The sequence below is a fragment of the Anser anser genome (genome assembly GCF_964211835.1).
Source record: "Anser anser genome assembly, chromosome: 1".
Lineage (NCBI taxonomy): Eukaryota > Metazoa > Chordata > Aves > Anseriformes > Anatidae > Anser > Anser anser.
Window position 1 is genome coordinate 80,096,991 of NC_139720.1, and position 24,815 is coordinate 80,121,805.

Here is a 24,815-nt window from a genome sequence, read left to right on the forward strand (position 1 = left end):
TAAGATACCGAGCCTATAACCAAGATGAGGATGAAGGATGTTTCATCATGGTGGAGCAGAACACAATTAAGCAAATCACATTCATTAAGCAAGGACTGTCTGTCTTGTTTGCAGACATACAAATTGTGTTTAGAGCCAGCCCCACTTCACTCAGTGGTTAGAAAAGCTGAACATGGAAGATGCAAGAGAAGAAGAGTTGATTTTCAGAACCATTGTCATCCATGCAAGTTACAGTACAGGTCTCTCCATCAGCTGCGCAAAGCAAGAAAGAACTCAGATAAGACAGACTTGGTTCACTCCTCCCCTACATCTTGTGTTCTCACCTGCAAGTACGCAAAGCTGTTTTAAATTTTATCAGAGCTGATGAAAACACTTGTAGCATGAGAGTACTAATTGCCTGGTATCACTGAGTTAGGAGCCTTGATTTTTATTTTTATTAAAAGACTTTTAAGTATGAAAACAATGCAAGATGACAGCACCAAAAAGTCAAGAAGTGCCACTTATTTCCTGTAACTACTAGTTTATGGAGAATTAGAAGTATTTCAAAACAGCTACAGCCAGAGCACACAAAAAACGAAGCTGTCTTGCTGCCATCCCACAAGGGAAGATAATGAGGTTTATCTCATTCAGCGTGATCTATTACACAAATCAATTTTGTAACATCTGGGTTCCAAATGCATGCCATTAGTGATATTTAAACCCACTTCTCACGCAAACTTTGGGAGCACAATCTTTCAGGTGGTCTTAGACGAGTGTCTTCATACATTGTCTCCCTCAGGAGATGGCGCCTGAACGGGTAGAGGGCAAGCAGGTGCTAGCCCCAGTCGCCACAACGGGCCACCAGCGGCTCGCTACCAGGCCCGTCAGGGCTCTCCAGGCTGCCTCCACTTTAGCTACGATGCCGCTGAGCGCTGTCGTCCCACTCCTCCGCTGGGGGAGCCCGCCTCTGCCGCCCCCCATGCGGCTGAGGTAGGTCGGTCCGGCAGCCTGGGCCACGCTCTGCCCAGAAGGCGGCTGGTACCGCAGGTGGCCCTGATGAGCCCGCTGGGGCTTGCCGCCATTTACCAGGCTGAGCCGAGCCGGACCGGCCGCCGCCAAGCCGGCATGGACGGGGCGGGAGCGAAGGAGGAGCGGGTGCTTCAAGGGCTGGGTAAGGGTCCCGCCGCAGGGATGGGGCACTGGCTCTTCTCAGTTTTGGAGGGGAGGCACCCGATAACGAGCCTAGGGAGCAGCCCCGGCGGAGGATAACTCCCTCACCACCTCCCCTAGGCCACTTTTTGTGCCGCTGGGGTGCCGCCATTTTGTTTGGGGTGCCCTCGCTGGTTCGGGGGCAGTGAGCTGCTGCTGGCTGGGCATCTGTGTGGCACTTGTCTCTGGGATTGTAAAAGCGAGAAGGCTGGGCTGTTGGTCTTCCCTTCATGTCACTATATATACTTGCTTCGTATCAGTAATGGGGTCCTGCTGCTGCAGGGTTTCTAGACTGGTAGCACTTACATCCCTCACCCACTGTTCAATTTTCATCTTTGAGCTTGTGTGGATGGCTCTGCGAAGTTCATGTTTCTCCCTGTGTGTACAGGTTGCTTTGTACCAAACATTCAAACCAACCTTCAAAGTCTTGCTGTCACTGTGCAAGTGGCTGCCTTGTTCTAGTAACTTCTGAGAGGGTAGCTGTGAGGAGAAAAAGATGACTTTGCTTCCTGCTTCTGCACCTTCAGGCATTCCAGACTCTGTTAGTATGATTTTTTTCAGCCAGTTAAAATCCCTTCTGTTTAAGATTATTTATCTGAAAATGGGGCAAGTGTTGTTCAGTCTGGTCGCTTGCAATAGCAATGATGGAAGAAAGGGGTGTGTTGGTAACTCCCTAGTTGTTGCCATGAAGGTCCTGTCTTTCTGAACTTTATTTTCATTTCAGACCTCTTCTTGGCAATACTAAGTTATATGTTGTCAGGCTTTTGCTGTATGTCTTAGAAATAGAGGTAGCGATTTCTATTTCATGAAGGATTATTTCTGCAGGTGGTGCAAAATCCCTGCTGTTGATCTGTCTCTACTGTAGACACAAGGGGCACACACGTGACTTTGAAATGTATTTTTTGATGTAAGCACATACAAGTAAAAAGCCTTCTTAAATCAAAACATGAAGCTGAAAATACTATTTTTTTTTTTAAGGCAGAATTTGACAGAATGGATGATGTGAAAATATTAGCTTTCTTGCATAATGAGCAAGAGCAGGACTGAAACAAGTTCAAATACAGCAGGGAGGACAGTGAAAAAAGGAATCATGTAAAACATAGCCAACTTCTGCCTCACTCAGTTCTTGGCCCTCCCTATTTGTATATTTCATCTCATTTAACAGCAGTGGGAACTTGCTGCTTAATAAGATCAAATTATTACGGGTACATAGTTTCCTGTCTCTTTCCAATACAACTAATTCAGTTCTCTTAATTCTGTAAAAAGGAAAATTGGAAGGTCTTGAAAACAGCCTGTTGTCCCTTCATACTTCCATCAACATTCACACAGCTGACTGGTTTTGTGAGGTTCTTACTTGATTTAACAATTGTTTAAGAAAAAAAAACATTGAGGCAAAAAGCAAGTATGTTATTTTGGCATTGCACTAATGTATGTCAGAAGTAGGATAGAGTGAAATTAAATGATTCTTAGATATTTTTGTTTCCAAAAAATTAAATTGCCAAATTTCTCTGTATGCACTTAAAATTGAAATGCTACCAACAATCTGCTCAAATCTTCCTCTTTCCATAAAGAAGTGATTAGATGGTTCCGTTACTCTACTTTCTATTCTTAAGGAATAGTCACCTTCTAGAAATAAAATAACAGAGAACACAGTCAGTTCTGCATACATTCAGAGACAATCAGCAGGTTTTCATGGTTTGAAAACATACGTGTCAGCTGGAAAAGAATAATGCTTATTTTTTTATTCTGTTACGGTAGTAGTTGCCTACTTTATTTCTCTTGCTGTGTTATTTCTGACTTACCGTCTACTTTTTGATCTCTATTAGTGTGATGCAGTTATGCTTTTTGTTAAACTTGGTCAAACTTCACCTATTTTTGTCCTCAGCCAGCTATTTCATTACCCATTCTGTAGGTCTGCTATTCATTAGTGTTGTGCCTGAAGCTGGGGAAAGCTAATGTAAGAAAGTTACTAGAAGTTTATTCGTTATCATATTCATTATAAAATAATTCATTATCTTTTCCTTGGTAAACTTCAGTATGATAGAAACAGAAACCTCTATAATCAAGAAGTGGCGTCATTTGTCAGATAATCACTGCTGACAGAGTAGGCCAGAATTTGGCTTGTATTTGTTTTTTGCTTATTTTAGTAAGGGGTCACTTAGGGACTTGATATGTCATCTGATTTTTATTCTTTATTTGAAAGACCTTTGTTATTCCCAGTGCTCGTCTCCTTACAAATTCTACTGTATCTGTAATACACACCCTTATCTTTATTCTCTATATCTGATATTAATTCTTCCTGTGGTTTGAAGTTAATTGTTTTTTTTTTTTTTGCAGGCATCTTCATTTTCAAGATGAGGCTTTTCTAGTCTCAGATGTTTGAATATCTCCATGTTAGCCATATCGCATTCTTTTCTGTTGCTCTTCTAGCAGCACTCTATCCTGGTCAGTTTTCATTCTGAATTCCCCAGCTGTTTTTTTTTTTTTTCCACTGTTGTGTTTCAGTACCTCTCCCGTAACTGAAATCTAGGCACATCTGGCTTACAGTGCGCGTTTGGGTTGGTGTGGGGGGTGTTGTTTTTCATTTTTCCCTTGCAGAGTGCAAGAACAAGGGGGAGGACATGTTACTGAACACTGAGCACTTTGTGATAGATGCTGATCCTGTTGGCGGGCATGGTACAGGATGCAATGTGCCATCGGTGTTCCAAAGTGCAACTATAAAAGAGGAAGTTGAGAATAGTTTGGGAAGAGAAGATAGGACCAGTCTTGTGAAGGAAGAGGAGGGAGATGGCAGTTACTGCATGCTGCAGGCAGCTGCGTCAACTTCTGAAGACTCTGCAGCCCTTGACTGCCCAATCAACTTTGCCTCAGCGTCTGGACAGCTGACAAATTTCCTCAGTGACATGAATTCAGTGCCCCTACTTCCTGTGGTTGAGTTTGCACAGGAACCCACAGATAAGTCAGAGTCACATGAACAGTGTGAGGTTTATTATTCGGACGAGACTGAAAAGGGGACAAAGAAAAATAATGACAGAAGTGGAATGTGTGCTGAGAAAGCCACTAGTGCCATCTCTGGAGATCTCTGCAGGCTAGCATCATTACAGGATGCATGTGGCCCAACTACTTGCAGATCATCCAAATGTCCTTCAGCCAGTGTTGCAGCTCAGCAGTCCTACAAGCTGTCTTCATTCCTGGAATCTGGAAGTAGCCATGGTGAAACCAAGGAAAAAAAAGAGCTATGTGACAACCCAGAAATTCTGCAACCTGTCAGGAAGAAGTCACGTACCTTCTATAGTGCAGGTAGATAATGGGGAACCTGATGGTAGACAGTGGCACTTATAGTGCCAACAGCACCAGTGTTTCTTACACCATACTGAAGGCACAGCACAGAGATGCTGAACTGCTCTAAATGGTATGTGCAATGCATTTTGCAGTATTAAATGTGAGAACTTCTTCAAATAAAGGTTGCTGAGTGCCTTGCTTTTAAAGTATTGCTAGCAATGCTCCTTGTTTTACTGTGGAAGAAGACACTTGTTTATTTTTGTGCTTGCTTTTAAGAAAATATCCCTTATGTTCATGTATTTCTAAGAATAGTAAAAAAGTTCATTTTTGTATTTTTCTGTCTCTTTTCTCTTGTTTTTATTGGTTTGCTTCCTTATCACATATTCCCTATCTCTCTCTCTTTGAACAATGCATCATTTCTAGAGCAGCTAGAAGAGTTGGAGAAGATGTTCCAGGAAGACCACTACCCTGATAATGAGAAGAGGAGGGAGATTGCAACTGTGGTTGGGGTGACACCACAGCGTATCATGGTAAGGCTGTGTGGGTAACAGTGTTGACTGTGGGATCAGTACCAGAAAACAACAGGGAGAGGGACTGAGGCAGGAAGGAGGAGCTTGAGTAGAAAGGAAAGAGGAGCTCATGAGTAATGGGGTAGAGGCTGCAGTGATAAGAGCGTGGCTCCTGTGGATGGACAGTGTATGAACAATCACCAATCCTCACTCACCCCCAAAAATACCAAAATGACAGTGGAGCTTGCTGTTGTGTACTCCATCATCTCTTCCTGTTTTCTGTGAAGAGACAAGTGGGTGGGTAAAAGACTAAGGAGATTGAACTCTTTTATCTTGGAGGTTCTGTTGTGGGCAACACAGGAAGCTGGTTGGGGTATTTTTCTGCTGTTGGTCCTCTCTGCAGTGAATCTTCCAGATGTTCTGTGGAAGAAAGGTTTCTTGAGAGTTCTGGATTCACCTAGTGATGCATGGAGGCAGTTATTGCTGCTTCTTTGCCTGTGTTCCTGTATGTAGATCATTTCCTTCCTGAATGTATCCTTTCTTTCTGTTTATCAGGTCTGGTTTCAGAATCGCAGGGCAAAGTGGCGAAAAACAGAGAAGCTGAATGTGAAAGGCAAGAAAAAATACTCAGCATCAGCCCTGTCAGTCCCTACAGGGACAGACAGTTCTGGGTGAGGGACTGAAATCTATTTTCCTCATTTCTCCACAATAGATACCTAACAAATTAATTTTTTTCCTGTGCCTTTTGCATTTAAGCCATGCTGAACTACACCATTGAGTTAGACCTTTGTAGCAGACCTTTGTAGTCCTTCTGTATTTTCCAGCCTGACAGACTTGTGGGCAAATTGTAGTGGGTCCTCTTAAGAGAACTTTTGGTTACCCTGTAATACTGTTTTGAAATAACTGTTGAAAGCCCTCTTGCTGAGATTACATGGAGAGCAGAAAATGAGATAAAGGGATCTGTGGAGTCAGTCCTACATTTTTAGTTTCTGTATATGTGCTGGCCAAGCCCTTTGTGGGAACTTGAGAAATCTTTTATCCCAACCTCCTTCCACCATTGCTTTCCATTTTCACGTGTTTTTTTTCCACTTGGTGATGGACATGCTGCTTGCTCAGATCAGTCTTACAAAGAGATGGGCTTATCTGAAGAAATACAAGCTAGCACCTTTCAGAGTTGATCTTGGAATACTTATGTTGGAGAGAAAAGGGAATATGTGAGAGGGTGGGTGGTCTTTCAAGTGTGTGGGTAGGAGAAGTTTGTCTCCAGGGGGAGACATTTATGGCAATTTGGAGCAAGAATCTTGAGATGAGAAGATAAAAACAGAATAGTTAAGTGAGAGATTGGAGACCACTTGACTGACTTCATTGCGCTGTCCCTGCTGTCTGTCCTTTCTACACTGGTAGTCCAGAACCACTTCCCCAAATACTGCTTGATACAGCATCAATTGCCCTGTGTCTCATTGCACTCATAAGTCAGCTAATATTTCTGTTTCCACCTGCTAATGATCTAGCATTTTCCTGTTGTAGGGTAGCTGGGTTGTGTGTTTTGTGGTAATGTCTTGTCTTCTGGTCTGTGCTTATACTTTTTATGTGTAATTCCAGAGTCCCTCTTCTGCCCATGCCTCCATTGCCTGACTTTGTTCATGACCAGTCTTCTGTGTTGAATGTAGACACTACAGCTGGGAACTGCTCCAGCCTGCTCACTGGGCATTCAGCGCCGCTTGCTTCCTCCTCAGGTGAGACCAATATCAGTGTAGGTATTCTTGCAGTAATTTTTGGTGGTGCTGGTAGATTCACAGACACTGGTCTTAAGGTCACTGGGGAGCCCAACCCCATCAGTCCAAGAAGTGATACCAAGTTTAACAGCTCCCTCCTAATCAAGTTAATGGCTGTATTGGGTGGTGCATCCATACTAACACTAGAGCCAGATTTGCTGTTCTTACTCATTCACGTACTATTACTCAGCAAGGAATTCTGAGTATGACTTCATAAGGATACACGATTGAGGCATTCTTCTGTTACAGCTCTATGATACTGGTACTGCTGGAGGTGCTTTTCCAAACCATGATGAAAGTACTGCACTGGCTGTTACATACTCTTTGGGGTGGATATACACATCCCTTGTTCTGGTTTAGACTGTAGTGTTCTGGCTGCAACCTGTAATGCAGTGAGCTTTGTGAGGAAGGTGCATTGTCTAAGCCATTGGAGTGTAGAGACTTTCCTCAGGAACTGCATACCTTTCTGTCTCCAGAAGAGGCTTTTTAACTTCCCCAAACATATATGAATAGTGCAAATTACCAGTCTTTGTAAGACTTTGACAGGATGAGACTAGGTGAGTTCCCAAGCATATATCCACGTTTAATTGCTATTGCAGTGTTGTTGAAAGTCAATGGGGTGTGCTGTTGGATCAGTTTTCTATCTGAGCGGCATTTAGACTTTCAAGATTGATGGCAAGCAAAGAAGAGAGGATTTGTTCAATTGTGTATTCACATGTGGAATATTGTAGCATTCCTTGGAGTCAGGAATGTTCCCTAAAGCATTTCATGTATATGTTTACTTTTCCAAGTTGGCACAACTTGAAAATATTTTTAAAATAATGTAAATTTCACCACGTCCTTAGGGACGGATATCCCAGACAATAGACGTGCAAACAGGTGGTACAGTATTTTTCTGCTCTCTAGTGTAATTCATTCTTTTGAAATTCATGCCAACATTTCTGACCCCTTGTATTATAAATGTATTAGTTTATCAGTATTAAGAGCAATTCTGTGCAGGTCACTTTCTAATACGACCCAGAGACTTTAATTTATCTTAATAGTACTGATACCTGACAAAATACTTTGGCATTGTAGAAAGCAAATGTAAGAACCTATCAATAAGTTTAGAATGCTAATAAATAAACATATGTTAAAAGAGAGATACTTATTAGAGATACTTTCTTGTTATACTGTAATTTAGCACTTCTATCACTTAAATATGCCTGTCAATCTTCAATCTCAAGGCAAGGACTACCTTAACTCTATGAGCTGTTTAACCAATATGACTGTAATTAAGTTAGTTAGTTTTTCCTCTTCGTGCAACAGAGTAAACATGGTCAAAGTGTTTGAATAATTCACTGCTTTCCAGAATGATGAAGTAGTGCAGTCATTGAGGCCTGTATTTAATTAGATAAAGACCAAGATTTGCAAAATAATTTACTTAAAGGAAACAAAGCAAACATCCTCATATTTCTATACTTGTCTGCAGAACTCTCCTGGTTCCTAAAGTACATCTGCAGTCATGCTATTTAGTCAGGAGAGAATATGTCTGTTAAAGAAATAAATTTGCATTCAGGGATGTGATCTTGTCATCTGTCTGTACTGAGCAATTTTTTCCGGAGAATCTGCACACTGGGATGCAGTTCCTGATGTGGAAAACCCAAACAGTTTTTCTGTTGGGAAAGAAATGTCCTGTCTGAATTCTTTGCACGATGTGAATGTCCCTGAGACTGGATTGGGTACGTGAGAAAATAACCGATAAAGGTATCTATTTTTTTTACTCCCTGAATCCTTCTAACTTGCTTCTGTCATGTATTTCTTTTACTGTGTGTAATTCTAGCTTTTATGAAATACATGCTTTCTTCACTTGTATGAAACCCCAGTATCTTCAGTATTAAGGACATGGGAAGGTGAGAATATACTTCATTCTGCTAGGTGTGTGTAAGAGAACAAACTTTTTCCTTGTTCTCTTCATGCTGGGAAAGAAGTAATGAAATCTAGTTATACTATCTAAGGCTGGTAAATGCTTTCTAGATACAGATCTGTTTGGGGGAAAAAAAGTAAATTACCATTTCTAAATCTCTTTGCAGAAAAGAGGCATGATTTGCACACAAACTGAGGTTCAGTGATTGTTTTTTTTTTTTCCTGGTTTCCTGAGGGCAGGGAGGTGTGTGGTGTGCATAAAGTGCCACACACAGGTTGCACACTGTTTAAGAAACCCACCCTTCCTGCCATGTTTGTTTGACTCAATCAAATGCAACAGAAGGTGAAAGTATTAAAGTTACATTTCTACAAGTTATGAGAAAATTGTTGTCTAGGTACAGTAGAGATCTAAGTTACTGCTCTTTCTGAAGGAAAAGTATGCTACTAAATACGTAGAGTCCACATAGGAGAGGGAGCTGCATAGCCCAATCACAGGAAAAGCGTCTCTCAAAACATTGCCTTACTAAGGGTGGGATAGCACAACCATGAGGAATTAAGCCTTCTTCCCTCCACCCAGCCCCTCAATCTGGCATTGTATATAGGCAGACTCATTCAGCCTTGTTCAGAAAAAAAAAATTGCCAATAAATAGGGCCATTCAGGGCTCACCTTCTTTCTTTATTAGAAATGTTAAGAAAATAAAGGCGACAAAACGTGGATGGTATAAGATCCAAAGTAAAAAGCAAAATAAGAGCGAACAAATGAATAAAAAGCTCATCAATGGACAAGGCAAAAGCTAGTAAAAGTGGCCTCAGTGGAAACAGCTGATGGCATGTTTCAGGAAAGTAACCTGCAACCTGTGCAATGCTGTAGTTGCACTCAGATTGTGGCCTAAGGGGGTGATTATTCAGATGCTTTCCTTGATAGCAGTGTTTAACCACTTTCAGCTGGACAAGCAAATGACTTACATATATGAGAACAGCATGATCTGTTAGCTGACACCTTTGGAGAGTGCTCAGTGCTTTCTTTTCCTTTGTTTTTCCTTGTTCTCTAGACAGTAGTTCTGATTATGTGTTGTTTTTCTTTTTTGTCCTTGTTGTTGTCTAACTGTTTGGTCAGTTCTCCAAACAAGTTGATTGGAAATGTCAGCAAGTTGTAGTTGAGATATGTTGTTTCTTTCTGGCAATTAGGGTTTCTGGTTTTGGTGTTAGCCCCACTAGAGTCGATTTGTGCTTCAGAAATTCTTACTTGAGCTTGTCTTGATCTTAAAATTGTTTTCATACTACTTTTACTAGACAGGTAGCTTACTTTAAACAAAGTAGTGTGTGTGTGTTTATATTTGATATTTCTAGTTGTTTGAAGTTTCTCTTGTTTGTCTGAGACTTCTTATGGATATATTTCTTTGATTTACTGACTTAAATCGTAAATAGTTGCTCAGAGATGAAACCCCAATTTCTCTTACGCTTCTTCTGACTGAACTCCCTTAGTGTTATGGAAAGTTTGGATGCATGTACAGTGAAATGCCTTTTATGTGCAAAACAAGGTCAAGTTTGTGCAGGTAAGCACTGACCCTGTGTGTACATAAACTACCAATTATAGCAGTTCTTCAGGCCAAATTAGGCAGGCAGTTGTGCATGTTCTTGGATAATTTTGCATATTTTAAGAAATTTCTGAGGATTTAACTGATGATGCCTACTTTGCTGAAGCTGTTTGTGGACAGAAGAAATACTTATGTCTCCTTACCCCTTAAGAAATAACTTTTATTTTCTATGCCTCTGGTTTGTTTGAGGAGGTTTTTTTGTCCTCCAATACTTTGGTAGGTAGTGTTTTGTTTCCTGTGGCTTTTTTGCTGAGGACACATGTTGGGAGCCCAGCCTGTGATTACCCAGTAGCAGAGATGGGAATGGAGTAAGAATCTTGGGAGCAATTTTGGGAGGTTTGACATGATCTGTCAAAGAACAGTAAATAAATTCCACGAGCCCTAATGAGTTCACTATAATCCAGGATTCTGGCCTTTGAACAAATTACTTTAAAGCTGATGATGTGGAGCTGATATGGCAACCAAGAGTCATACCTTTTAAAGAAGTGGTAGGTTCCAACCTACTGAAAATCTAGAAGATCAGACTGACATACTTACCTGAGCAGCATAGTTAAAGGCTGAAGTTAGCTTACTGATCTTTACTCCAGTAACTGAAGAATGCTTTTGCTCCTAAGGTTGATTAACTTTCAAGAAGCCAGTTGCAAGATGTATGCTTTTTCTTCTCATAATTTATAATAATGTAACGAAGAGGATGCATCTGCAAAGAGGTTTATGGCGGCCCTTAATGTTCTAGTAAATGCTGTGATTACGCAGGCATGTTTTAGAAGAAACTGGATTGGATAGCGTGTGACAGACCCATAGTAACAGAGTCTTTTGATGAACTCTTGATGCTGGAGAAATCAGTCCTTGTAAGCAGACCATCTGAAGTTAGATTGGTTGCTCAACATCACCTGTATTGTACCCAACCCTGGGCTTGGTAAGCAGTTAATCATGGTCCCCAGGCCTCCCAAACAGTCTGCAAGCAGCTCCTTAGTTATCTGCCAGAATTGTGGCAGGTGTCTCATGCCAAGGCCTTCTGGAGTCAGCATAATGTGTTTTGATTAAGAAAGTCACGTATGGCAGTTGTCAAGAGGAAGGGCTCCAAAGCAGATAGGTGTCACTCGAATAGCAAATGTTGTGCATGTGATCTGGTCTGTTAACAACAGAGAAAGCAGCTTCATAGAATATAACATCACAGTTCAGACCATGCTCATTTTTAAATTCATAGACACCTCTCTAACATAGGTCTCAGTCCTCTAAAGTTTGGTGAAAGACTGAAATCAGTCATTGGGAGAGAAATATATGCTTTTTTTTTTTCCATTTAAGACTCTATCCCATTCATTGGAAATTATGAAACCCATTAAAGAATGGGTGTCTTAACTCTGCCAGGATGCTGAGAAAGCAGCTATAGTACAGGAAAGCAGCTGTGTAGCTGTTCTCAAGTTAAGACAAGTGTAATGCCAGGACTGGTTCACAGACTGACTGAAGCGAGATCTGAAGCTGCAAATTTTTAAATTGCTCTCCAGAAATTCCCAAGGTTTTCTCACGGAGTGAAAACTCAGAAATAATGGAAGCAATGAACAAAATATTGTATTGTTACATTCACCTGTTCCCTGGAAAGCCTTCTGAGGATATGTCTTTACATCAAGGTCTGGAATGGTCGTAGAATTGTAGAATATAAGTATGATCTCAAGCCAGTGATCAGAATTCAACACTGAACAGAGTGCTGGAATCTTTTGTAAATACAGTGTCACATTTTAGCAGATACTACTTTTCTAGGAATTATTTATCTGTATTGCATTTCTTACTTTATTCAGAAGATACACATTCAGTGTCCTTTTTGAAAGGACTGAAAAGTGGAAGAAATTGTAGAAAAGGTTGAACCAGCTCTTTGGAAGTCAAGTGTGCTATCTTCACAGCATCGTTGTCCGTGATCCTATTGGTGTGATCCACAAAGATTATCTGCACTAAATGTTGAAAATATTTTTTTGAAAAATAGAACTTACTTCTCAGTGGGTGAGGAAGTGGGTTTAGAAGTGTTTTTCTTGGGCTATGTTATTACTACTGCTTGCATTCATCCTGAGCAAGGCTAAGGCCACCTGCAGAATAGCTAATCCTACTGTCATTGAACTGAAACTTCATAGATAGTTTTTCAGGTAAGTTGTGCCCTGAATGGCTGCTGTTTCATAAAGCCTTGTGAACTACTTTGTTCTAGGCCAGAAGGGTCAGGAGGAACAGTGCAAATGGATGTTTTCATAAATTAGAAGAGATCTTCAGCTTCATTTCTGGTTAAGCCATTTTGCCTTGTTAGGAAACTAAATATTGTCTTGACTGCTTGCTTTGTTGTACAGGACTGAGAATGTGACAAGAACCTCATAAAGGTTGCCCAAAATGGAGAAAAAATATGTTCAAATTGAGAACTAAACCCCTGAGAATTGTCTAGGAACGTGAGTGCTTTATAGAAGCCATCCCAGATCTTGATCTACTTTTCTAAGTGAGCTCAAAATCAGGAGTCTGAAAAGTTTTCACTGAAATGTCATAAATGCCTCTTTTCGTAGTTGGTGTGAGTTTGGAAAAAAAGAAGTAGGAAGATGCAATAAGATGAGCACAGTTGCACAGCTCTCTGCAGAGTCTAAGAAATAGAGCTGCAAGTGGTCGAAGAGGAATCTCGTTATCAGTTCTCTGGGCATGCATTCCAAAACTCTCTAAAGGTTGCTTGCGCTGGCTATGGCAGTATTATGCTTAGGTTTTATGCTTAAGGCCTTTGGCTTACACCTGGTGGAGTACATCTGATGTTACTCTGTATGCCTGCAAGGGTGAAGTACAGCTGTAAACTATTCATATTACTAGCATTCCCTGAATGCTTTACCGTGTGTGGGAGTAGACTAATTCTATCTGAACAATAATGTCAGTGTATACTTCTCTTATATCTGCATCATTCTTACGCTGGTTCAACCTAGCTAGATATGAAAAATCACTTCAATTCTGCTGCACACCTTAAGACAGTTACATTTCTCTAAAGAGTAAGAATTTGCTGTTTGGCTTAACAGAAAAGCATCTTGTTCTCTTGCACCACATACAAATTTCTTGAACATCTGTGTATACTTGTTATTCTGGATCACCAGCATATATGCTTCTGACCTTTCCATTTCCTATATTGTCCTCTTTCCACAGAGGCTGCTCTGTAGGAAACTGTTACCCTCTCCTTTTCCAGCAGTGACTGAGGAGACAGGTCACGAAACAAGACTCTAGAAACCAAAAGGTGTTGGTTTCCTTTTCCATCTCCCAGCTTTTTCCCAAGGCTGTTCAGCTGCCATCTTTGTTGTTGTTTTTTTTTTTGTTGTTTAGTTTTGGCATGATTCATCAGATGCCAAACCAGGAGAGAAATTTTGGTTTAAAAAGTGGCCTAGACAGTGGATCTCCAACGGTACATTTTTATTTCTTTCAAACCAATTATATTTTTCAAAAGGATAATCTGTGCAGCACGATCTTCCCAGAGGACAATAGAGATGGAAGGTGGCTGGGGGATTTTTTCCTGGCTTTTTTCCAGGAAGTACTTTGCTTCATTTGGCTGCCTTCTTGAGAGCTGAATAAATCCAGTATGCAGAGACTGAAATCATGAAGGTAATTTTATTTAACCAATAAACATAATTCTGTGTTCCAGAGAGCTTGCTACTACTCCCTTTTGCTTTCCAGCAGCAGTGCTGCTACTCGTTTACTTTTATTCACACTGGTTAACCTCCACTCTTTCACTGACATCTTGCCTTTCTGTTCTGCCACTCTTGCTAGACCCTGTGCTTGTTCTCTTCAGTTTTTAGTATGACAGTCTCTCTTTTTATTCACAGTCTCTTCAGTGGCAGGAATGGTGGCAGCTTGTGGAGCAGTTCAGACAAAGACATTACTGCAGTTCAACTTCAGTTCCAGCAGAATGGAGTGCTTCCCTAGTCTTCCCAGCCCTCCGCCCATTCGCAGGGCCAGCCTCCCTCTAAGCCTGTCCTTCAACCCCCGCAACCATATTGTTCCCTTGATGCTGGACACTCCTGACAGTGAATGCAGCTTGTCCAGTCAAGAAAATGGATCCAGGGAGGCCTTCACTTACAGCATCCAGAATCAAGGGTAGGAACAGATGAGATCCTCTTTGAGGGAGAAGCCTTGGGGGGGAGAGGGGGGCAAAGCCGGGACATGGGATAAGGAAATAAATGGGAGCATATGTGAGAATTTAGACATGGGACTGGGAATGGAGAGCAAAAGAAAGCAAACTCCTTTAAATGGAGTATGAAAAGAATGTATAACGTGCATGGTAGGACAAGACACCTGCTTTCAGTAAAGTGATTCCTTTTAATAATTGCATGCGTGTCAAGTGAAAGTGGGGTTCAGAAGCACAGTGAACAGGAAATCTTGAGAGAGGATGCATTAAGCACTGCAGTGTGCCTTTGAGACTGGGAGGAACTGAAGGAAAGGTAGTCACTACCAGTATGCAGTGTTAAAGAATCCTGTGGAAAAAGCTGTGAGAAAGCTTTTGGCTCAGATGGTTTCTGGTGCTCTTGTCCTGTGCCTAGGATTTCACAGAAAGGGTTGGAGTCAGATCAGGGTTTGAATTGTCAAGGGGAAGATACAGCAATTGTTTATTGTACAAGTTGCTGTAGCTCTTGACCCTGCTCTGATCTTTGAACTGCTTTTTTTCCTTGCTCGCTGCAGCTTGTGTTCACCAGTTTCCTGTGATTACCCTGAGCAGCTGGAGTCTCCAGGCAGCATAGAGACCCCGTACTGTCAGTACAGCAGCCAGGGTGGAACTTACCAACTGCCCCAGTATCCTCAGCAGCACCAGCTCTCCCAGTTCCACCATCTGCCAGTTCACCTGGCCAGCAATGTGCTCTCCAGTGTCCGCCTCACTCCTACAACACCCACTGAGTCCAGTACCTCCTTCCTTCCCTTACCTGGCAACAGTGGGGTTGTCACCTATGGGACAGCAGGAGCCACACAGGGATATGTACAGAACCACATGGGGGGACAGCTTGTGTTACAGCAGCCGAGTGGAAACTCAGGTAAATTTCTGAAATCCTTCGAAATCTTACTCTTCTGGAGTAACTAAATGTACCTGAAAGGTTCAGGATGATCAGTGGTTTAATGTGTGTACACATGCATAAATATACATGTATATGCTGCCCATGTTTTGTTATTTCTTTTTTTCTCCTCTGTTCTCTAAGTGTTGGGTGATCCATTAATTTGAATCAAAAGTTACTTAGTCTGTGTGTCAGAGAGAACACTACCATGTGAGTATGTCAGGTACTGCAGTGGTTTCCTTGGGTATGGAGAGCAACTTCTCTCTTTCAGGAATGCAATATTGAACAAACTAACGTGCCTGTGATGTATGTAGGTAGCAGTCAAGGGTGCAAAGTGAAAAGGTGCCACAGCAAATGGAGTACTTGGAGACAGCAAGAAAAACAGGCTTCTATCTCTGCTGGACTTCTGCAGAGACGATTTTGAAATAATGTTGTGTGTCTTACAGTAGCGCAAAAGAAGAGTTAGGGATATGGGGGCCGAGAGAATATGGATATAGCTTCCTTTTCTTCCTCTGACATGAATTTGCAATACTATTTAGAAAACTATGTTGAAGTACTTTAATCTTAAAAAGTAACTAGGTAAAAATGGCATTATCAATCTCCTTATTTTGTGTCAGTGATTTGTATTTCGAATTTGTTCAAGCCCAAGTACAATCGAAAGATCACTAACTTTATCAGTTCATTTGCTTGGACCATCATGTTCCTTAAATTAAGGTCACGGTCCAAAAAGTATGTCTCTTCACATAAGAGAACAAAATGCTTTAGATCGCAAATGCTGCTCCTGTTTTTATACTATTTTTGTGGGTCTTTCAGGGAAGGGAGTCTGACTTGCAGGCTGATTGGTGCAAGCTGCCTCATTCACACTGTTGTTCATGGCTAATATTCTCTAGAACAGGTTGGCAGCACCTCTGCTATCTAGCACTTGGGCTGGTTCTCCTCTCTGGTTGTAAGGCATAATAATTATTTTCTGTGTTTTTTCAATTTGAAGTGTCAGAAGTAATGAGAGGGCTGTATTCCAGCACACCAAATTAAAGTTTTTACAATGTGATGCCAGAAGTGTGTGTTGTGTGCCTTTGGGCTTGTCACACGAGCATAAAGGTATGTATAAAGGTGCAAGCCTTGCTAGGACTGAAGAAGGAAGATTGCTGAAGGAATAGCATCTGAGTTGATACTGTTATTCCATATTTCTTTCTGGAGCACAGTGGGTAATAAATAGCAGCACACAGCTCATCTGTCCAAGGAGATCCTGTAACTCTTATGCAGTGTGGACAACTGGGGTCAGGGATCCAGTAGTGCAATGCGGAGAAAAACTGCCAGTGTAGATACACCTTAAATTCTCACTTAAGCATGTGAGCAATTTAGTTGAATTAATATATACAAATTTGGAAAAAAAAAAAATAAAAAATAACACCATTTCTGACTCCTGGATTGCAGCTTTAATAAATGAAAGTGGTGATTAAGCATCCAGCTCATGCTTTGCAAAGCAGATTTGGAAAACAAGAGTGTGGGGGGGAAAACAATTTGGTGTGTTCTCTAATGTCGTTATATGCACCTGGGATCTGTGTTAAAGTGATACATGTTCTTTAGGTTATTATAATGCTATGACTTGATTTTTTTTTTTCCTTCCTAATAGCAATGTTCTGGATAAATATACTGCAATGTAAACAACAGAATTAATATTCATAACTATGTGATGTCAGCTCTGTTGCAGTAAGCATTAAGGAATAATTAATACTGTTTTGTACTGAGTACATGGTCAGAAGCAGAACATATGCGTTTTTACATATACATGGTTTTAATCCTAATTTCCTTATTTTCATGCTTCTGACTATTCTTTGTTACCTTTTCCTCAGCAGGCATCACTGCCTATCAGGCTGTCCCCTGGAATGATTTCTGTATGCAGGGAGCTCCATTTTTGAATCAGTCGCACTCACGAATGCCATCTTCTAGCACAGCAGGAAGACAATATTTATCAGAGCAAACTTCCTACACCCAGTCACCTTGCCAGCCCTCCTCTCCATGTTTCCTTCAAGTGCCCAATGGAACAACACTAGGATCCATGCCACATACGGGAAAACAGAAGGAAATAACAACACCAGGACAGAGTTTGTACCAGAGCCACCGAACAGAGCCAGAGTTGACATCACTTCCTGAAAGAGAGGAAGTAGAGAGCAGCAGCAAGAAGGGAGAGAGTATTGCTGGTAATTGAAAGGCCAGCTGACTTTTCTTGGTTTTTGTTTTGTTTTTTTGAGAAGTGGGTCTGGAATAAGGAAAGTGTTCCAAGACAGCGGTAGCTCCTTTGAATGCAGTTATGGGATCAAAACAGTGGCATGAATGGGAATGGAACTCTTTTTCTAGGACTGGCCCAGTTATCCAATAGCTAGTTCTCAGATTCATCTCTTAGAAATGATGACTAAATGGGGTCAGTAAAGTAGGTGGCTAAGTTGTGTTTTGTGTCAGACATCTTAAGATGAATAAACAGGACAGATTTATTTTTAAGACTTCCAGAGGTATATACATGTTTCTTCAAGGCAGAACTTCTTGAGAAGGAAGAGGGGAAGGGGGAGGGATAGCTTTTGTTTTGATTTCCATTTACAGACTTACATTTTAGAAACAAAAAAGGTTTGCTGGAAGATGTCCTGTGCCTTAAAAGTTCAAGTGTGGGTGGGAGGGTATTTAATTTCACAACATAAAACATTTGAACATAAAACACTGAAAAACATTTGAAAAATTTCAGGCAATATGGAGTAAAGTGAGATTACATTGTCTTAGGAATTTGTTTTTTCTTCAGATATTAAAGAAGAAGCTAATGACTGATGATACACTCTGAGAAACAAATAAAAGAAGAGGATACGTTACTATTTTAAACTGCAAAATAAGAATAGAGACAAGAATATGACTTGCAACAAAAGCACTTTCTGTTTCTCTTCTAGGATTGTCTTTTTTTCCCTCTTGTTGCCATGATTATTTTCCTGCTGAGGAAAGAAGCGGGGAAATTTCACTCAATAAAAGCTTCTGGTTGGTGTATTTTTTTTTTTTAAATCTTACTTTATTTTTCATAATGAATTAAGATCTTGAGGAGCATGCAGAAAGAAAATAGCTGATACAGGATACAGGCATGAGAGTCTCCTGGGTAGGTGGAAATTCCCAATCATGCAAGAGTTAAAGTATGGCTGGTATCATGGAATATGTGCAGAGAGACCAGGAAGAGCAAGACCCATAAAAAATGGAGAGTAATTCAAGCAAGTACATCTGATTTTAGGGACTCTAGGCAATGCAAGAAATACTGTGGGAAGTCCACTACTGGTTGGTGTTTGCTAGCCTTGAATTAATAGTTTAATGTAATAATTGCTTGTTCATTTTCCATATGAAACTATAAATGCCTGTGATATAACCAGATCTCCATCAGTTATTAATTGGTTTGCATCCTGTTTGAACTGTAGATGGCTTTAAATGTGTGAGGATTGTGTTGTTCAAAATTATCTAGGACTTGTTGGTTGATAAGTATTTGGTGGGTATCACTTTCATGAGATCCTTGGCCATCATCTCTGGGTCTGACCCAACAGTTTATTTCTGAAGTGGCTAAGTTATTGAAAAAGGGGTTAAACACTTTACTGTCTCTTTCAGTTAACAGGAACTGCGAACAGTTCATGTGGGCATGCCTTGCATTTACATCTGCATCCTGTTAGGATGTTGCAGTTTAATCTGATGGGATGTTTCATAGCTGTGGCTTTTCTCTCACGTTCCTGCAAATCTTACTGTGGGAATATCAAGCTGCAGTGTTAGCAAGAATAGTTAGTAGAGTAAGCAATCTCGGTTGGATAGTCTTGTTTGCTGTTTCACCTGGGACTGTCATCCTAGGAAACAGATAAAATAGTCTCTGAAGTCAGACATCAGTGGTAGTAGCAGAGGAGTCAAGTGAAGAGGTTTTTTTTTTACCCTGGTTCATAAACAAATGGCTACAGTCCCTAGGAGCTGTAGTTTCCAAATGAACTCTATCTAGCTGAATGTATGGGATATATGATGAGTGGCTAAAACATGTCAGGTTCTCACTGTGTCCTTTTGAGGGCAGACCATTGTCTTATAGGAAGCTGAAGGTGCATTTCTTCTCCTACTTTGTGTTTAACCCCAGATCTTTTTATTGTCTTTCAGACACAGGCATGGCCTGAGTAATTTTTACATTAGTGATCTACATGCCCCTATTCTACTCTATGAAATTAAGCATTGTCAGGCCTTCTGTTTCAATTTTTCTATTACCTGTTGCAAAGGATCCTTGGCTGGAGTTGGGTGCTGCTGGTTCGCTTTTTTCTTTTTTTCTTAAATGTATTGTACAACACTGTACACTGTGGCTGAAGACTAAGCAGTATAGACAGGAACAGATTTATACCATGAATCTACAGATCTGAGTAGAGATTCCGGAATTTTCATTTTCTGGAGTAAAAGTTTATGATGGTCTGTAGCAGGCTGCAAACATGGTGGGGAATGTGCATTAGTTCACATTTGTTTCACTCATCCACAGCTGAACAGCCTAAACCAATACTTCCAAGAGATGTGAATAGGAGTTTTCATTGCAATGACAATTGTGCTCTGAAAACTGTTAGTGGTGATGACTGCAGAATTCTCTTTAGCTAGGGCTAGTTATGTATCTTGCCTGGGTCCAAAACCAACCCTTCCAGGAGATGGAAAGGACAAGAACAACAACAGAATGCCACCTATCTGCTCCTACCTCTCTCTTCTCTTACCCAAAATACACATTTTTCATTTTTTAAAAAAACTTCGTTTCAGAAATATGCCTTTTGGATGTGGTTTGGTGGCACAGTTATGTGGCAAACTTGCACATTCTGCCCATTCCACTTCCCATAAAAATGTAATTTGGGATTTTAGGACCACTTAAGCGCTGTGTGATATAATATCAGGAAGAATTAGGACTGAATGAGCATAGTCAAATTATTGAAATGGAAAATCTTTTGTATTCAAACATTTGGTTAAAATGTAGGTATCTGTGGTTTGAGTGAAATGGCTTGATTCATTTCCATGCTTGCATTTGTTAAGTCTAATTTGGCTTGAAGTTTTGAATAGATATTTTTACATTAACAGCTAGAAGAAAGAGTAGGTACACAACTGTATATGGACTGCCCGGTTCATCCCTTTTGTGGTTCTGCTGACTTCAGAGAACTAAACAGAGTTTACTCTATGGGTACACAGGCAACTTTTTTTTTTTACCAGTAGCACTGCCGCTGGTGAAAACAGGGACAGCCTGTGTCTCTGTGCCAGGCTGCATACTGAAGTGAACAAGCTTGTGTAACACCATGAACTTGTCTGTTACATCTGCAACAGCAGTTGCACTAGTATCTTGAAATCTTATCACTTCTTAGTCTCCTTGTGCTGTTCCCCCTGCTGCAACTTCTCCTAGTAGAACTGGGTATGTTTTACAATTTTTTTCTTTTTTTTTGGGGGGGGGGAGGTGTTTGTTTTTTATGTACTTTCTTCACATGTCAAGTCTCAAGAAGGCTCGAGTACATAAAAACAAAACAAAAAAAACCCACCAAAAACATGAAATAACTTGTTGTAGTCAAGAAAAATATTTTCTTACAGACTTCATAGTTCCTGTGAAGTGGGATGTATTAGAAAGTATCAACATTTATTCAGCTTAGCAGTTGAAATTCCCATTTCTATCACTTATTATAAAGATTACTGTAACTAGTGTGAGAAAATAATCTATTGCTGAATGGTAAATATTGATTTTTCTTCATATTGCTTTGCTAAGCACAAGAAGAGTACATGGGGGGGAAAAATAATCAAATCCATTATCTGACAGTACCATGTATCGTCATGGATAAATGCTGGCAAGCATGGAAACACACCTGTGATATCTCATTTAGCTTAATGATAATCGTATCTTCAGAACTGATAGTCAATCTGCCAGACGGGTATGCAGAGTGTAAGATGCGTGGCATAAGTCATTAAAACCAGCACTGAGGGACTCCCAGATGCATTACTTAGTCTTCTTGTGTGTCCCATGTGCCAACACCTCTACGATCTCATCAGACAAGAGTTGGTAAATCTTCAATTTTACACCAGCAGCTTCACAGAGACCAGGCTTCCAATAAATAGCGCAACAGTTCTGTTGCTGGAGAAATGAACTGCAAAATAGTCTTTGATTTTATGGCAAGGCATCTGTAAGTACCCAGGAACTTAAAACTTCTGGTTATATATAGGCATATGGGCCACCATCTTGGGATGCTTCTTGTCTCCTCTATGCTTACTATATATTTTTACAGGACCTAAAAAAGGAGGAGTTAAGGTCCTTCTTTGGTTTCTTTTCAGGAATTATGAGCAAAATGTGAACAAGGGAGAAAGCCAAACCCCATTTTACCTGCAAAGTGTACATTTTAGGTCCACCTTGCCTACTGGTCCTGGGGGTAAAGAGGGAGCACGGCTCTTCCAGAGATTGTTGCTGTGTTAGTGGAGCCTCCGTGTGTTTTCTGGGGCTGATAACTGGTCTCCCTTTCTTTATCTGTGGGAAGATGTTTTCCTTCTTACCTTTAACACTGCTGCCTCTCAAACACAGCCTCGTAGGGAAGCTGGTTTTTTTACCCATTTTTGTTTGTTTGTTTTTTACTTTCATATTTCCCCCTTTTCTTCTGGGTATGCCACAGCAAGAGGTGCAGAAGAGAACTTGTGTTAGGTTGTGCCCTGACACACCTCTGTGTGCTGGACAACCGTGTGTGTTCATGCGTGGGGTCACACCTGCCTGCCCAGGAGCCTGGGCAAAAGGCTCTGCTCCCCTTATTTATGGCCAGTCTTCCTTGCACCATGTACAGCTCCAGGAGGTGTTCAAAAATTAAAATGCCATGATATGTGGTGATGAGAGGTGGCAAGAGTCTCTTTGAACTACTGTGATTTTGGCTCTGAGAGGAGTGCATAAACATTGGTGGCCAGAGAAAGACTGCCAAGGAGAGAGGATAATCAGAAAGAGGGAGAGGCGGAACAGATATGAAAAGGTATGTTATGTGATCCCCTCCACGTGGTGATGAGCATCCCCAGCCTGTGACCTGCTCCCGTGCTAGTTACAAATGTCTCTGTGCCTGCACAACAGCTCTGCTTTTCTTGCAGCTGCTGCTGCTTTGCATCCCCTCCTGCTGGCTCCCTGCAGCTCTCCTCCAAGGGGTGAATTGTGGATTGGGTTGCAAGGGCGAGGGGGACCAGCCATGGTGCTAGGGCACTGTTTGCAATCTGGATTTTTATGCTGGGATTGGTATGCTGAAGTATTACATACCCATCCTCTCAGTTTGTCTTCTCACTTTGCTGGGGAGCATTTGGGTCTGTCTGAAGCCTTAGCAATGCCCTAATAGCCTTGATTGTAAGTGAATGGCTTCTGGGCAATGACTCAATTTGAGTGGCTGTCAAGGAAGAAGGAAACAACATAAAAGTTACCCTAAGACCCTTAGTTGGGGGTCCCACCCCTAGTCCAGGGCCTGAGCTGCAAAATGGCCATGGTGCAGTAGCTGGAGCACATCTCGTGAGGCTGTCAGGAAGAGATGTGTCTGCTCTCATGCCAGCTTCACCTACTGGGGCTGGTGAGAGATGCTTGGAGGAGCAGAAACTTTCTGTGACAGCTGACACCTCGCACAGGCACTGCCACGGCTTGGGGTTGGCACGAATTTTGATTTGGTGTGTGAGCTGTGTGCTGCTGATACCCCCTATCCCCCACACAGAGGCAGGCTGTTTTGCCTGTGAGGTTGTTTACCCTTGCTCCATTTGAGACAACAAAGGCTGAAAATACTTCCCATGATTTCTGTTTGCTGTTGTCTGCAGAGCAGGCAAGGTTTATTTTTGCAGCAATCTTCCAGTTTGGAAAGCACCTTCCTGTTTGTGCAACGTTCCTCCAGTAACAGAGTGATGCGTGCACTTTGAGCCCTGGAGGAGAGGCAAGATGTGACTGTGCTCTGCAGAAACACTGCACAATGCATCTGGAAGCACGTTCTCTGCTGATTCATTTAGTTAATGGCTCAGGAAGAAAAGCCCTTTGTGTATGGATGACAAATAGCAGCCAGTGCATCATAAAGCAAAAATCTTTGCTTTTTTTTTTGCTCTTTTTTTTTTTTTTAAAAAACGAGGCTTCCCACCCTTTCCAAGCTGCTTTACTGAGTCATTACTCTGACTTATAATACTGTTTTTAAACTTCGTCTACATAAAGAGAGGAAATGGAGAGGGAATCCCCATCTCCCTGCCTCAGCATGGAAGAGGCTTGCCCTGTGCTGCTCCCATGGGAAAGCCTCTGCACTGGTGACAAGTGGGTGACTCATGGGGGGACTAGCATCTATATTAGCTGTGGTTACAAAGTGACTGAAAACAGGCAGTCTCAGAAGGCTGTAACAGAGGCGATTGCCCCAAACCCTCTGCAGATGCTGGGGGAAGAAAAAGCTAACAGCAGTGGGGCAAGTAGCCACCCTAAGTTGAGCCTTTTCTCTGAAAAGGGAGCTTTGGAAACTCCAGGGGTTGCATCAGACTGCCAGCGCCAGCTGTGCATGTCCATAGGTGTCCTTTCAAGGGACTTGCTGAATAATGGTGGTGGCTAGGAATTAGGAGTGTGATGATGAGTGCAATGTGGTCTTACACCTCTCCCAGCGTCCTGGGGTAACCACTCAATTAGTCATGGGATGAGAGGGAGGATACCTTGCACCATTAAGTACCCAAAATCACTTTGTGCTCAGGGTTACACTCAGTCTGCTTTCTTTGTCCTTGCTTTCTTAATTCCCTGCAAAAAGCAGCTCTTTCTACCCCAAGCGTGAGCTAGCCTGGTTCAGTGGGCAGGGCACACAACCTGGAGGAGTGTGTGTGAGTTCCTTGGGAGATAAAGCAACATCATCCCTCTGCCAGAAGATGCTTGGCTATTTTAACATAAAAGGTCTCCCAGCAGTACTGCTGGCATTTTGGAAGGGAGGTGATGGCAAATGTGAAAACCAGGAGGAGAAAGTGCCTCCCTCCAGCCTGGAGGATGGTAGCTAAGTCCTACAGGGACTTAGAACACTCTGATGCTTCCTTTTGGCTGATTTTTGTGACTGCATGGTCAGCAGCCCTGGCTTGTGTGAATCCTGTTTTTAGGAGCATTTTATCTGGAGCCTGAGCAGGCTCCAGTCTGGTGGCGAAGGCTTCTCGCGTGAGTTTAGCTCTTGGTAAATAAGTGTGTGGGCAATGGTGAGACCAACACCCTTGCTGTCTGTCCCTCCCAGGCTGAGTAACTGTAAGCACAGGAAAAAGAAGGGGGGGGGGGGGGGGGGGCGGGATTGAGGAGAGGGAACTCCCTTTTCTGCTCTGAAAACCGACCATATGAATGTGATGCTGTCAGGGAGAATGTTCTGGGTGCTCTGAGTCCACACATCCTTGAGAAGAGAAGGATCCAGGGACACCTTATAGCAACCTTCCAGTACTAAAAGGGAGCCTACGTGAGAGATGGGGAGGGGCTCTTTGTCAGGGGGTATAGTGATAGAACAAGGAGTAATGGCTTTAAAC

At 41.7% G+C, this 24,815-nt stretch overlaps 1 protein-coding gene across 7 annotated transcripts; it reads left to right on the top strand.

Annotated features, from left to right (window-relative positions):
* The first annotated feature begins 978 nt into the window (after nt 1-978).
* Nucleotides 979-24,545, top strand: NOBOX (NOBOX oogenesis homeobox). 7 transcript variants are annotated; one of them, XM_083846700.1, is made up of 11 exons: nt 979-1,150; nt 1,577-1,729; nt 3,526-3,633; nt 3,787-4,488; nt 4,894-5,000; nt 5,535-5,650; nt 6,582-6,715; nt 14,082-14,352; nt 14,935-15,281; nt 17,153-17,500; nt 18,091-24,545. In XM_083846700.1, exons 3-11 carry the CDS (start codon nt 3,564-3,566, stop codon nt 18,114-18,116), a joined length of 2,121 nt encoding a protein of 706 aa, XP_083702826.1. In that variant the 5' UTR covers nt 979-1,150; nt 1,577-1,729; nt 3,526-3,563; the 3' UTR covers nt 18,117-24,545. The 7 variants fall into 7 exon arrangements, with proteins under 7 accessions (XP_083702826.1, XP_083702825.1, XP_083702828.1 ...); XM_083846699.1 differs by lacking the exon at nt 1,577-1,729; XM_083846702.1 differs by lacking the exon at nt 1,577-1,729 and having other exon boundaries at nt 3,841-4,488.
* The last annotated feature ends 270 nt before the right edge of the window (nt 24,546-24,815 follow it).